The sequence below is a fragment of the Alosa pseudoharengus genome, unplaced genomic scaffold (genome assembly GCF_046254945.1).
Source record: "Alosa pseudoharengus isolate Yale_2024_CS ecotype anadromous, Long Island Sound unplaced genomic scaffold, YU_APseudo_1.1 YU_APseudo_1.1_scf_17, whole genome shotgun sequence".
Lineage (NCBI taxonomy): Eukaryota > Metazoa > Chordata > Actinopteri > Clupeiformes > Clupeidae > Alosa > Alosa pseudoharengus.
In genome coordinates this window covers 26,803,332-26,818,680 of record NW_027468640.1, presented here as the reverse complement: position 1 = coordinate 26,818,680, position 15,349 = coordinate 26,803,332, and the positions used below count along the sequence as shown (strand labels likewise).

General features: G+C 41.0%; 1 protein-coding gene across 1 annotated transcript in view; it reads left to right on the top strand.

Moving 5' to 3' along the window:
- Positions 1–3,147: 3,147 nt before the first annotated feature.
- The window catches only part of nhsl2 (NHS-like 2), a 57,413-nt gene continuing 45,211 nt past the window's right edge, over positions 3,148–15,349 (top strand). The window contains exon 1 of the mRNA XM_076289135.1: positions 3,148–3,563. Within this exon, the coding sequence (XP_076145250.1) occupies positions 3,299–3,563 (265 nt within the window). The 5' untranslated portion in view covers positions 3,148–3,298. The remainder of the gene's footprint in view (positions 3,564–15,349) is intronic.

Here is a 15,349-nt window from a genome sequence, read left to right as displayed (position 1 = left end):
CCAGTGTTTTGAAGTGGTGGTCTGTTGAATGGTTAATAGGTGTCTCCATAAGGGCAGGTCTTTGTTGTGGAGATCTTTTTAATGTGTGGTTTAAAGCAACACTGCAACAATTTACTAGCGAGCTTAAAATGCTAACACATTATCTGGTGATCGAGTAAGCAATGTTGTGCTGTGAAAGATTTTGTTTATTTTTGTTGCCTGGAACACAATTGAGAGCTTTTCCTGTATGGCTGGCAAGAATGACGAATGTGTAGCAGTCTTTCACATGCATCAAAATTAATGTGTAGACTCTAAAGCTAGTTACCTGATGCAAATTGTTTCATAATGTTGCTTTAAGATATAAGACCAATCAGTTTTAGTACTATAAAATCACTTGAAATGTGCTTAAAGATGCCACATCCAATCACTAAAGAAATGGCATGGTTACATTGTTGTAGAAGATTCATCAGACCACAAGTATTGTGGATGTCATCAGATCTGGCATAGTAATTGTTTACATTGAGCTGCAAGTCCGTAATGACCAGAACTAAAAGTTTAAGGAAATGTTGCCCACCAGTGGTTGATCTTGGAACAGCACAATGAGGTTTCTGGTCCTCTGTTGCGTCCTCCATAGGCTTCAAAGAATCGTAGAAGGGAGGGGGGCTGTAAGTTCAGGCTTGAACCAAGAAAATATGATTGTGTACAAGCAGAAATTAAATCAGGTGGAACTGAAACTATTGGCTGAAAATTTGGAGGTTTAAAGAGGCCCACGGTATTTCGGAGCTGTGGAATAATTCCTTATATCTCAAGTGTGTAGCATCAGACAAACCTCAAACTTTCCAAAACTTCATCGTGAATAATGCAGCACACCACACATCTGCAAAATTAAATGTTGAAAACAAGGTTAGTACCTATTCAAAATCTACATTTATAAGACACTAGTATCACTATGGTAAGACAAACTTAACGCACCATGGAGATCAACCGGGACTGTCTGATAAGCCAAAGCCCTTAACTTGTAGTGTTGACACATTTCATAGGGCAGTCTGACAAAACCACTTACAAGCCATTGGATATATAAGCACAGAAATGCTGTTTTCCCCAAAAACAACAAACCAATTTATGAAATGTGTACCTTTTGCCCTATATACTAGAATGTGCAAAATATACAACTTGCTTATAACAGCAATGCATTTATGGTCATTTGTCGCACAAAGACTTGTAACAGAAACTAAGAACTTTTACGTTGAGTGCATTACTAAAACCGTATCATCAATATCACAACCAGCGTTCTCCTTTGGAACTGGTATAGATTTTTTGTATTTTTAGGGGATGCATACCATGCAATAAAAGGGCACACAAGTGTTCTGTTTCCTTGAGTTACGTTTGTTATGTTTAATTAAATTAAACACTGAGTGAAAAGCTTGTAGTTTGTAGAGTGTCGGGATTTTGATAAATTTCAGAAATTATGTCTGGTGTAAAAAAAAAAAAAAAATCCAGCCAATCGACACGCTGCTTCAGGAGCGCGGAAGAGTGGTATGTGAACTCAAATAACCTGAGGATGGTGGATTCTACCTCTGGTCGATGTCTGGTCTGCTGGGGGCGAACTTGTTCACCCTGAGATGATATTCCATCATTGTTTAGTCTGTACATATTGAAATTCTTGATAAATACAGTTAGGTTGGAATTTGTGTCAAAGGTCAGTAATGTGTGTATTCTGCTTCTGTTGCCTGTGTTATGTTATATTAATATGTTACTGTACAGCAGTGCATATCTTGCATGTTTTACTGTATGGCAGTGCATATCTTACATAAAGTTGTGCATGCGTGTGTGGGTGGCGCGGTTCCTTTCCAGAGGGCCATATGGGGCCTGCTGGGCTGCAGGCTGTTCCTACTGCCGCCTTTGGCCTCATGGCCGGGAGCACCTCGGCACGATGCAGCATGGCGCAGTTCAGCCCAAAACAACACGCCCAGCAGGGGCCTCTGGCCAGCCCAGAACTCTCAGCCCGAATGTCCTTGGGCTCAATATAGGTGTAGGTGTGAATTTCTCTGTAACTGCTCTTTGGTCTTTACATTTAAGATGAACATTTTCCCCCCTTTCTAATTTGTAATATATTGCCAAGTCATAGATTGTTTTGTTTGTGATCTTGCATAGATTCACTTGATCGGAAAGTAGGGTATGGTACTGATGCTGAGTTGTCAGAGACTATAGAATACAGAATACATAGAGACCAAAGGGAAAAACAGAAGATAAAACGACTTTGACTTTCAAAAGAGTATTTATTTGGTAGAGGGGATGATTCCCTCAAGAGTATATTGTGCATGTGCACTGGCCCTCTCCTCTGAAATGGGTGGGATCTTGGAACAATGGTCACAGTCATGTTGATAAAGACTGGGCCCCCACCCTTCCAAACAGATGTTTCCAATCAATAGTTCCCATGTGATAGACATTCACAACGAGCCATGGAGATGATGCCTGATACGATTAGAGTTAGCTACATGGAAGGCAGGCCACTCTCTCCATGACATTTAATTCCCTCACTGCCCTTTTCCACTTTATTCAACTTCTATTTATGTTAACCATGCAAACATGTAGGACACTGGACACAAACTATTGCTAGCTATGTTCTGAGGTCTGCCAGATGTGTCTGTAAGGAGGGGCTGTCTGGAACGGACTTGGGAAATGGGGGTGGGGGAGCCTCTAGCTGAACTTCAGTGTATTTCAATGTTGGATTTTTTTCTTGTTGGTTTCCAGACGCAGCTGATAAATCTAGACTTTTGCTTGTCCGCCTAAAGGGTACTTTTTATTATTGTAAAAAAAGTTTCATGTTGAGTCATAGCCTGTTTATCACAAAGAGGACGAAATGTGTCTTTTTAAAGACTGCGACAGGTGGGGCCGTTTGAATTATATCTAACATAAGCAAATGATAGCTGGTATTACATAAGAAACGATTTAGTTGTGATAGAATATGGTTGGTTCTTGCGTACAGAGCGAGGGATTAATATGAAAACATAGCCTGCTGTGCACAGCGTATTCAGTTGGGGCACTCAGTCGCAAAGCTCGGGGAATGACGTCTTGCGTTGAGTTGTTTAGCCTGGGCTCGCTGTAACCGGGGCAGGTTTCGATTTAGGAAGAATGTAACGTAGGTTACTGTAGTAGGCTTCGGGAGAGCTCCGCACAGTGGACAAAGTTGAATGCGTAAACCACTGTACTCCAACTCTGAGCATGGTTCTGTAGGCTAACACAGGAGTTAATCTAGCTGGAAACATATTGTTCACCGAACAAACATCGGTCTGCGGGGGATTATAAAAAGAAGAAAATGCCATTTTGCAAGAGGACAATATCTCCCAAGGATGTCTGCAAGGGTGACATTAACATTTTCACGGAGTTGGTGGATGTGTGTGGGTTCACTCTATGCTCTGTGCTCCGGCAGCTCTCGGATTTATCCCGACAGTCGGTCAGCATCTTGGAGGAGCTCGAGGGTGAACTTGTGTCCATTTGTCACCGATCAGGGACGCTGGAAAATAAAGTTGTGGGTTTACAAAAACACATCGCTGCTCTTGCGTGCAAGCCACCACCAAAGAGTAAGAATTTCTTTTGATTTCTGGTTATCTTTGTCAGTGTATTCAGTCTCAATCACATCTTAGGCTGTTGCAAGAATGACTATTGGTCGACATTGATCATATTCTATAGGATACATAGTGGCTGTGCATTAGTGTAACCGCTGCCCTGTAGCCTATAAATGCAATTTCCCTGTAACTTTTAATATTAATCCTGAGGTGTCCACATAAGCTATAACAAGGATTGAGGATGAGTTGTTGATTTAACGCTGTTGCGCTCATGGAAACCACCCAGCTAGAGTCTGGTGTGCGTGCATAACTGCGCGCAAGCAAAGTGGACATAGGCATAATCTATTTAAGCTAGGCTAGCCTATTGTTGTTTATTCTGCCTTGATAATGATTCATTTAGGTCCATGGAGTTTAAATGCAATTTAACTGATAATGAAAAGGGCAGTTGTAGACTAGTCAGAAGTGTTGATGAGCATATCATCTTGACGACAGAGGAAAGAACATCTGTAGCCTATGTCTCAAGGAACTTGTAGATCTATAGCCTAACTATGAAAATCTGGGAGCTTATTTCCCTGATATGTACTGTCATATCATGTATATTTACTATAAGCAAACTCATTACTGACTGCTTTGTGCAATGAAAAAATCCCTCCAAATTCCAACTCATATAGATGTCGTCCTCGATCTCTCAACTTCCCTTTCAGTTCCGTCTTAGTGCTATGCTATGGGTTTTGGTTTTGTTGTTTGGGGAAGGGGGGTGTCTGCTATAGTGAGTATTTTCAAAAGGGGGCTGAGAGATTCACCCATGATTTGTACTTGGAGCCAAATGTCAGTCACAATGAGCACCTCAAGGAAGGTTAGTAATGTCCTGATTGTTTTCTGTCTGTGAGCAATTAACAGTTTCATGTGCCTTTTCATTTTCAAGTCACAAGCTTCATTGGATAGGAGTCTCCACATTTCTCAAGAAGGATAACTTTCTTATCCTGTGTGTGTCCCACGTGGCTACTCTCAGGCTAGAAGTGTCAGAAGACAAAAAACAAACAAGAAATCATCCTTTAGCAATATGCTAGATACAGTATAGCATATTGGGTCTTGAAATATTCACAAGAATCCATAGAAATTGAATATTCATGTCATTTGATGAAATATTAGTTATGCAGATTTAGTCCACCAATTGAATTAAAATAGAAATTGTAAAGATTTATAATATTTTGTAATTATTTCATATTTAGTGTAGTCATTCCATATCAGAACGCCTGAAGTATAATCCAAATACATGAAAGCATGAAAATCAATGTGTTACCTTTCATTTGAGACCAAGATTATGCTTCTACACAAAGGGGTTCATATGCGGTAAGCATTTGATTGTCAGTATGTATTTTGGATAACCAAAAGTCCTATGGGGAGTTTCCATAGGGCATTTTACAAAACGCATGAGCATACCTTGGCAAATAATGGTCTAAAGTAAGTAGTTTTCATTCTATATTGATCTACTTTTGCACACAGCTTCACAAGACCTGATGCTAGGGCTCAGTTGTGTTTCTAAGTCATGTCAAGTGACCTAGAGGGCTGAAATGTGGTCAGTTCAGAGATGCTTGTTATCCGGCAGAATGAGAAAACAATATTCTAGCCTCTGTAACTCTGTATCAGTACATCACACAGTTTTTCTGATTGTTTTCCAAGAAACTACAGTGTCTCAACTTTCCAAAGAGGTCAGGCATTTGATTATAGGCCAAAGTATGTATGAGCAATGATCTCCTAAGTAGATGATGTGCAACATTGGGTAAAAAAATCAAAATGGGGCGTATAAGAATTTTTAAATTGTACAGAGTGATCATGTCTGAACATCTTAGCAGAAATTCAAGGTCACAGAGAAGTTCATGTGAAAGTTTCAGCTCGTTAAGTCATGAGACTGAAGTGTGGTCAGTGAGTCAGGGAAAGCTGTCTGTAGCTGAATGGTTTAGTGTCAGACTTGGTAAAGTCCAGAACATATTATTGTTAAATATTCTTCTTGACACCACCATTTTCCCATCATCTTGTTTCTCTACATTCTCAGAACAGAGTTGGTGGTGAGATTATTTGAATTGAATAATCGTATCACATCAATGCATGTGTAGAGGAGATGCAGCACCCAGGTGAAAACAAACTATTCAAAGTATTCTGGTTTGGGAATGACATGGATTTTCCTTTCAAGAGATATAATAACGCTGACTATGGAATTATCTTTGTTCTGAAAATATCAGACTGAATGTATACAGAAAATATTGTTGTGACATACCTCTGCACCCCGGGCCGTGGCAGTGCAACCTTTGGGTGGTGTGTGCACATTTTCCTTGATTGTCCACACATGGGAAGGTGAGGATAAAAGCCATTGCTGTTTGTTCAGCAAACAGCATTTGCCCTCTGACCATACTCTTGAAGCTGGTGCTACAATGCTCATTTCGGCATTGCTTTTATGGTAATCCCCAATAGATTTACATTTAAGTTATTCATTTATTAAAATGAAACTCTTACTTTTGGCAGCTCTGTCGTCTGTCTCCACTTTATGTTGCTGCCCGTGAGCTGAGTCGTAACAGTTGTGTATTTGGCATCATAGGCCCTGAAGCAAATCCTTAGCCTATACTCCTATTTTTTTTAGTAGACTGTCTTTGACCTTTGAGATTAGTTTGATTTCCACAAGTTCAAGTTACTTTATTTGTACCCAGAGGAAGATTTTGTTTGCAGTAGAGTCCTCATATACACTCAAATTAAGAGCCACATATGTGGACACACATCATCATTTTGAGACAGTCATCATCATAAGACACACATCATCAACTTGAGACAGTGGAAATTAAGAAAGAAAGAAATAAAAAGGCAAATTAAATTGCATGCCATTGGGCTATGCGGTGGGACTGAGGACAACTAAATACAGTTGCACAGAGAGAAAGAGATAAAGAGAGGAGACCAGGAATGAGAGGAGAGAAAGACACTCAACAAGAGATTACTCTTTTGGGGAAGACAAATCCTTCCATGAAACATGAAGCTCAACAATGAAGCTGTCTTGATTTTTTTGACTGAGCTGGGAGCAAGTCTCATTATTTGTTTCAACTCTTCAGATAGTATGCTTTCCCATGCACTCTGTTGTTGTTTACTTACTTAAAAACCCTGTTACTGTTGTGTTATTATGACTGATGCTTGAATAAGACGCAACATTGTGGAATGTTCACAGGGGCCTGTGTCAGCTTCTCCGTTTATCCCGTTCCTCACATCTGTCCACCATACCTCCCCAGTCTCTGAACTTGACTGGACCGTTCCCAGGTTCACAGGGAGAAGTGATCTGACACCAAAGAGAAACTTAAGCAACTATGCAACACCCCTCTCTAGGTCCATCAAACTTGTTTGCAGGGAGATTTTCATTAGCATTTGTATTTGTGTGTTTTAGTTTGTGAGATGTATTGGCATAGTAGCTCTGCGCTGTCTTCACATTTGTTTGGGGAGATACAGTATTTGCTGTCACTTTTCCCCACATGCAGCAAATACATCTGCCTGGAGAAGACAACAATATTTATGTTTGATAGCATAATCTGTAACTAGAATGTGTAATCTTTGATTTAATGCATATAAAAACAGCATTTTTCTGCAATTGCTCAAACAAATGCAACACAGCTTATTAAATACAGATCTGAGGCAACTGATCATGTTATGCTTTAGATATAGGATAAGATAATTATGAGACATATTGCAAAATGTTTAGAGCGTCCAAAACTGTTTAAAGCCTGTACAAACACAAGGCTCTATCTGTGTGAAGTATCAAGTAGCATATCAAGTCATTTCAGACCTGTCATAGAGATTGCAGTGGTAAGTTTTTCCAAAACAACTCGTGTTGCTCCCCAGTGGAATTATGTGAACCCAAGTTAAATACACAGAGTGACAGTAGTGCCACCACAGATTTCCCTCGTCTCCAAATGGCTCAGAGAACTTCAAGGCCCCCACGGTCAGCTGTTCAGTGTTTACTCTCCTAGATTCCTGTAAGAGCTAGCTTCCTCTGGATCATGCGTCTGTTTCTGTTTCTCTCTCTCTTTCTCACACACACACACACACACACACACACACACACACACATACTGCAGTCATTAGCTGTTCATTCCTCTAACTGCTGAGAACAAGTGGTTATTTATTGTGATTATACATCTTCTCTTGTATACTCAAAGCATTTCTAGTCTTTTTGCTGATTGGCTTATCATATTCTTTGGCACAGCTTGCTCGTGAATAACTGTTTAAATTGAGGGGCCAGAAGATTAATCACTAAAAAGTGCAGTGAATTAGAGAAAGTTGTCACTTTACCCCTTTTGGGAAAACAGCTGTTTCCCAGTGTTGGCCTGCATAACCTGACATGATCCTTGTGACAGTGAAGGGAGGTTATTGGGGGGCAAAATTCATGATTATAAAAAAGCCTTAAGGGTCCGATCCTCACTCCACTGTTGTTACCTTGGAGACTGCAGGCGTAGGTTGGAGAGAAATCCTGGCTGACAACCACATCTCCTCCTCCTAAAGTTCTGCTTTCTTGCGTAATAGTCTAAAGCCTTAAGTTTAACTCTGCTGTGTATAAATGGAATGAATTTTTACTAATGTTCTGTCGTCATCTTCTGTATACATGAAAAATATAGTCTCTAAAACCCGTATAGAAAATGCCTTTGTTATGAGGCGTTTTTTCTTGGCTGATCAATTTATTATGATCTTGGAATTTTTATCTAATGGGAAAATGGCACTTTGTCAAGATCAACAAACAGCAAAATGGGTTGGTGTCGTAAGAGGTAGGAAATGATTTCCAGATGGTAAGGGGTTCTTGTAAGGGGAAAGGAGAACAGAGGAAGTGGGAGAAGGCAGAAGACAACCTGATAGTAGGGTCATCACTGCCTCCATGCGTTATGGCCAAATAAATGCGGTGTGTTTGTTGGCAGAAGTAGTATTAGCGAGGACTGGGAAGGTGAGAGAAAGTGGTAGCACCCTAGAGAGACCCGCCTCTAATGCCAAACATGAGCTGTGTTGTTGATGAGAACTGTGGATGCCCCGCTGTCTGGCCCCACCTCTGCCATGTGGCATTGCAGTGCATTTTGTTGACTTTTTCTCTACCTCTTCTGTCTGGGTTTCAGACTATTCTACTGAACTAAGGTGGGTTGCACCAGTGGTATTTGGAAATGGGTGATGTGTGGAATACAATGACATGCTCCCTGTTATTTCAACATAAACATCTTTTAAATAATTGTATAAGATGATAAGGCACCTGTACCCTCAGAAATATTAATGGTACCTCATTGCCACATACTGTAGGAAATGTCTACCAGTAGGCAAGATTTTAAGACGTGTGCTAAATGTCTGTGGGGTTGATTTTTCAGCCCCACTCCCGCTAGATTGTGCCCAGCACTTTACTGATCTGAATCCTACCCCAAGGGATGTTCGTTCAGCGTATCTTGGCTAGGACAGCTATCCACATCTTACTACCTCACCACAGGGGTACCCCAAAGCTCTGTGCTAGGGCCCCTTCTCTTTGCCAATTACACCACCTTGTTGTGTCTGATTATCCACTTGCATGGCTTCTCATATTACCGCTATGCAGATGATTCACAACTCTATCATTTCTACCAGATGACCCTTCAGTCTCTGCACGGTCTCCCAAATAAGCGGTGGTGGAAGGGACTACCAGTTTCTACCAGAGCAGGGGCATACCTCTCTACCTTCAAAAACCTCTTGAAGACCCAGCTCTCCCAAGAGTACCTCCTTTCCTAACACTGCTAAGAACACAACACACTTAACTTGCACTTACCATGCTATTCTTCTCTATGCTGTCTCTGCCTCTGATCTACATCCCTTGACTTAATTTGACTCTGAGCTGAGCTGAGCTGTCATTCTATTTCTTATGCAAGGTTAGTACTTACTATTACACTATTGCCTCCTATTCGCACTGTACCTTGATTGTTTTCTATTTTTTTTAAGTCGTTTTGGACAAAGGCGTCAGCTAAATGAATAAATAGATTAGCCAGGTTTCAACAGACAATCTAATGCTGTTGTAGTGTTTCAGATGACTAGCCCGACCAATTAGAGGCCTAATTTCATTCGACTTTAATTGTTTTGGTCTACAGCTCTCCCCTGTGTTGCTTCACAGTTGAATCAGAGAGCATTCCGCCTGTGAGCTGCTTTGCCTGCTGCAGTCCGAGGGAATGAGATGGACGAGATGCAAGATGTGAAAGAAAGAATCTTTATCTTTGTTTGTTAAGATAAATTTGGTTTTAAATGACACATCATTAGCCTACTTCACTAATGGTTCCATGGCAACTACCGCTGCTGGGCTGGTGGACCCCCTTATTGATGCTTTCAGTTGGCATTTTAATGTGTTTTCCTTGCTTGGTGACCAGTTAGAAACAGACCACATACAAAGTAATATAAGCCAATTGCCTATGATAAAGTTGTAATACATAGGAGGAAATTATGTATACCACTGCTACTGGCACTGTGGGTACAAAGCAAAGCTTTGTTTTTTAATGGATCATTTGAATAATACTGCAGTTTTTCAGAAATACAATCCAGTAAAATGCAGTTTCCAAAATATTGCATTTCTGTAGTAAAGGGCAATGCAATGCATTATTTTTGTAAAGAACTGCATGCTTGCTAGGAATTGATATGAAAGTCTGACTAAATTCCAGTTTTAACCTTCCAGTCACAGACCAACATTGAGAGATGAGTTTATTTTGTCCAAACTGTCTGCAAAAACACACCTTCAGAAGTCGTTAGTATAGTGAGTAATTGTGGTGTATGCCACCTCCAATGATATAATTGTAGATACACCAATAGTGAGAAACAAGTTTATTTTTAGAGTGTTCGAATCAAAGTTACAAGAACACTTGAAGTACCAATGTATCCGATCTTCTGTCACTGAAGCGTTTTTATTCAATGATACTTTTTTAGCAATACGTCAAAGTTGACATGAAAGACAAGATATATTTTAGCCTGGTTAAGGTAGTTTTAAACAGTACTATTTTGTCATTCTCAGAGCATGTGTATTTCAGATGGGTGTGAAGGTGACAATGGGAAGTGTTTGGATGGTGTTGTCCCGTAATATTGAACAGCTTTAGGAGTGCACCCATTTTAGTGCAGTGTCCAGCTCGCTGAGTCATTGTCCTACGACCCAAAATTACCTTAAGGAGTATTCTATCTTCTGTTATCTCAACATTTTGACTGTTAAATTGGAATTGTTTTGGTTTATGGAGATGAGATGAAAAGGATAATTTTACTATTCCTGCCTTGCACACGGCTCAGTTTGTATGGAACAGAAGTCGCACATACATGTGACTTCAAATTTTGGTGTAAATATCTTTGTATCGGTGTTGTGGTTTGACCTCGTGTATCATTTCTTTGCTGTGTGTGTGGTTTGTGTGTGTGTGTGTGTGTGTGTGAGAGAGAGAGACAGAGAGTGATTGTGTCTCTGTGTGTGTGTCTCTGTGTGTGTGTGTGTGCACGTTCTGAGTTGTGTGGCTGACGCGGCAGAAATTGCTGCAGTGAGATGCTGTCCTGATGAGAGAGAGAGAGAGAGAGAGAGAGAGAAAGGGAGACGGAGATAAAATATATGAGAGAAACAGGCGCAAAACCTCATCTCTGTCTCCATTTCAAGTCTTATGCTATTGGTGTGAGTGTGTAACAAACAAGGATGTGTGCTGAAGACTCTCTGTCATCTGTTTGCTCAACAATCCTCCCAGGAGAGAGTCACACTGAGTCTCAGTGAATGAGTGCTCCATACTAAACGAGAAGGCGAGGAGCGGGAAGATCGGGGCTGTGAGAGTGTGTGTGTGTGTGTGTGTGATTGGGAACGGCGCAGTACAGCAGACCTGTATTAGGATGCGCTGGAGACGAAGAAGATCGCCAGGGCAAGGAAGGCAAGAGGAGGAGAGGACCTCCGACTCTACCTTCACCATGCCCTTCTTCAAAGGTACCACATGTATGTGTGTGTGTGTGTGTGTGTGTGTGTGTGTTTACCACTGTATGCTTACTGACTGCGTACGAGTGCGCACACCAAATTTAATGTCATTTGTTATGCATTCGTTAGGCTATGCATGGCACACACACACCACTGGGAGAGTGTAAGAAAGATCATCATCTTCATAGCTGCCTTTGGGGCGGGTCATCTCAGCTGTGGCATTTGCAAGAGGTCTAAAGCTGGATGAGTGAAAACCAGTTTGTGGTGTGTACTTATTGATTGAGAGCACGGCGCTGATGCCTGCTGCAGTCTCTCTGCTCCTCGCCGGTGGTTCATTCATCACATATGCTGTATATGCTTCTCAATGATGTGTACTGCCTCAGGGTGTAATGTGTATGTAGACACACTGGGCTTGCAGGGAGTGGGTTAGAGGAGGTTTGATACAATCTACAGGTGAATATTATTTAGTCTTCCTCTATCATGCAGAATATTGCATCTTGTTTCTTTAGAATTTGCCTTTTGGTATACTTTAAGGTTAGCATTTACTGCATCTACTGCGTGGGTATACATTGGATTTTCACTGATGGAGCTGGATCGTTTTCTGGCTGTCTACAACAAAGCATTATAGAAATGCGCACATTAATTATATTTCTTTCTACTTTGATACACACAAGAAAAATGTGTACTTCTTGCCTCAAGGATTGTAACAGTGACGGATGGCAAAAGTGGATGGTTTGGAGGGTGGGGTGGGTGGTTGGTTGTTGCATAAACATGTAAATGACCAGATGAGCAAAGACTGAAATGTAGAGCTACTTGGGTGTATGTCATCATGCTCCCAGACACCGTCACCTCCCAATGTTTACATGAGTGCTGTAGTATAATAATAGCCTGGTTTCCATACTCACTACTTTGTTTCACTTTGTGAAAAGAGTCTGGCATCTCGCGATTGGGAAATGTTTCCAACTCTAGCATCATAACAGGCGTAGAGAGGCGTACCAGCCTTACACAGTTACATACAGTTTACAGTTACAGGCATAGTGGAACTGACAATATAAATAGATCTTTTTAACTCATTGAATGCCAAGCTGTTTTCGGGAGCTTTGTCCTAGAGTGCCAGCAATCTAGACCATTGTTGATGATTTTTGTACAGCCACAGCATATTCTGTGTTATAGCTATGAACACATACAATAGCTCGATTAAAAGGTGAGACTTTAAGCTCTCGGTGGGTGCAAACCGTGTATTTCTACACGCCTCTGTTCCTGAGAAATCCCAAGCTAAACAGTGGCTAGTTTTCATCAAAATCGCTGTTTTTTTCTAGAAATGGAGATATATGGTCTTTCATGAAATATGAAGTGTTGCCTGTTACCAGAGCCCGTCTACGGAGAGCCTGGCCACTCCGTATTAAGTCCCATTGTACCGAATTTTGGTTGCAGTTCCACCAGAGTTTCACTGGGGGCGATCGCCATGAGTGCAGAATGAATGGGAGTCAATGGAGCTAGACGGCTAAATTTGTCTCTTTCACCTGATTGTCGTTGACAAATCTCAGATTTGATTGTAGTTTGTATAACTTCAACATGGGTTATAAGTCAAAAGTTAAATGAACGAGTACTTATGTCCTTTTGATTTCTTACAGGTTGGGTCGTTGTTGCCCATAACACGCTAGCATTGTGCTAATGAATGACGTCATTGACACGTTTGAAAGGCTTTTTAGAACAATTAAGTGACTTTAAAAAATATAATACTCAACCAAGTGTATTTTCTTTGCCTCCCCTTTCGAAAACAATATTCAAATTACTTGAAAAAAAAGTATAACCCGAGAAAAGTGGATTTTGAGGGGTACAGCTCCATAGACCTCCATGCATTCTGCACTCGTGGACGAGCGCCCTCATGTGGAACCACAGGAGGAACTGCAACCAGTTCAGAAACCGGAAGTTTTCCGAGAGTGGCAGTTCTCCCTTTATTAGACATTCTCTGCTGTTACTTACTTGTGTAAACTTTCCGGGAAGTGATCAGCGAGACCTGGCGAGACTGCCACCTAGTGATAGACCCACGAAAATGGCCTGGTTTTGACCTGACGTGCATGCGTCACTGATTCGACCCAAAGCGGCAACCGAGTTATGATAAAATGTCCAGATAAAATGTCCAGATTGTGTTTTTTCATGAGTTTTCGATCGTCATATATTTCATTTCCATTCATCACAGAGTTCCCAAAATCACATATAAAGTGTGTTAGAGTGTCTGGCATAAAAAATATTTACATACTTGTGCAGAAAAATGCTGAAAACATAACAAATCATCAAAATGCTAAGTGCACTTTTAAGAGTCTTAAAGAGGAAGACACATGCCATACGGTTACTGTGGTCATCCAACGCAATATCCAAAGAAAAATGTAGGCTTCCTGTATAGAATTCTCCATTATTCAAGTTCAAAATTAATGGCATTCACAATCTACAACAAGCAATTACGTTAAATTAACAGTCCATTGCATGAACTGATGGCCATTGTGGTGTTTGGTTCTTTTTCTTTGCTTTGTAATAGTTGCTGAGCCTCTACTGTCGTTGTCGAACTACCCTAAGTACAGTTACCATGGCATCACTCATAAATCATTCCTACAAATCCAGAGCTGTACCATATTATTGAATGGGCAGCACAACCTGAGTAGTATACCTATTGCTAATACTTATACGACTGTGAATATATGTCTTTTTATGCAGAATGATTTAAAATAAAGGGTTGTGAGTATTTTTAATTCAGTCTACATATTCATATGCTGTATATTTATGTAGTAATTCATACGTATATCCAAATAATTGTCAGTTTAGATATGTGTTGGACCAGTTTATGCCTGCTTGAAAATCCCAGCGAAATGCTTGTGAAAGCTGCTTTATTGTTGATGTTGTTTCCTGCAGCGCAGGTTTTATGGGCAGTCATGTTGTGCTTAACAGTAGCTGGCTTCTGGCATGGCATGTTGCACTGTGTGGCAAGACCATTACGGATCATGTGATGTGTGACTGCCACCAGCTAGTTGTGTGTGGTTGTATCCTGTGCCCTGTTGTGGTATATTGATTAAGCTAGTTTGTTGATTGGCTGCACACAGTGCATGTAATGCGGTGAAAGAGGGCCTTTATAACTCCCGGGTAAAATGTTTGGTATGTCTCCCGCCAGTTGTACACTCCTGCTGAATCCTGTGTGCAGAGCTGAAATGTGTTCCCTTGATATCAAAGCCATGGTTTTGGTGTTGTCAACATCTCACTGTACCAGTTGAGGGACTTCCCTCCAAACACACTCTCTGCACAGCTAACAGAAGTACACACAGTGTGTGTGAGTGTGTGAGTGTGTGTGTGTGTGTGTGTGTGTGAGTGTGTGAGTGTGTGTGTGTGTGTGTGTGTGTGTGTGTGTGGTGTGTGTGTGTGTGTGTGTGTGTGTGTGTTTGTGTCTGTGTGAGAACTGAGTCAACAGTCAGCATATATTAATGCTGTCAGTATTGTCAAGCCTTAGAGTATACCAATGGAGGAACTTGACTGTGTGACTCATATCTCACTCACCAAGCTTTGGATGCCTAGACTTAGATGTAGCTAGCCTCTTCTTTGTGTCTTCACTGCTCTCTTTGATGAAAAAGGCCAAACATGAAAGAGCTAATTCAACTCATGCCCTCTGGCCACTGGGCAGTGGAAAGCAGAGCTTCGCTCACATGACACTGTGGAAAGAAAGAAAAAACGACAGAAAGAAAGAGAAAGAGGATGACAAACAGAGAAGGAGAGGATTCTGTGTATAGGCTGAAAGAAGATTCCACCTCACTCCCATCTCATTCTAGTCTGATGGAGCTCACTGTGGCGAAGGTATTGTCCG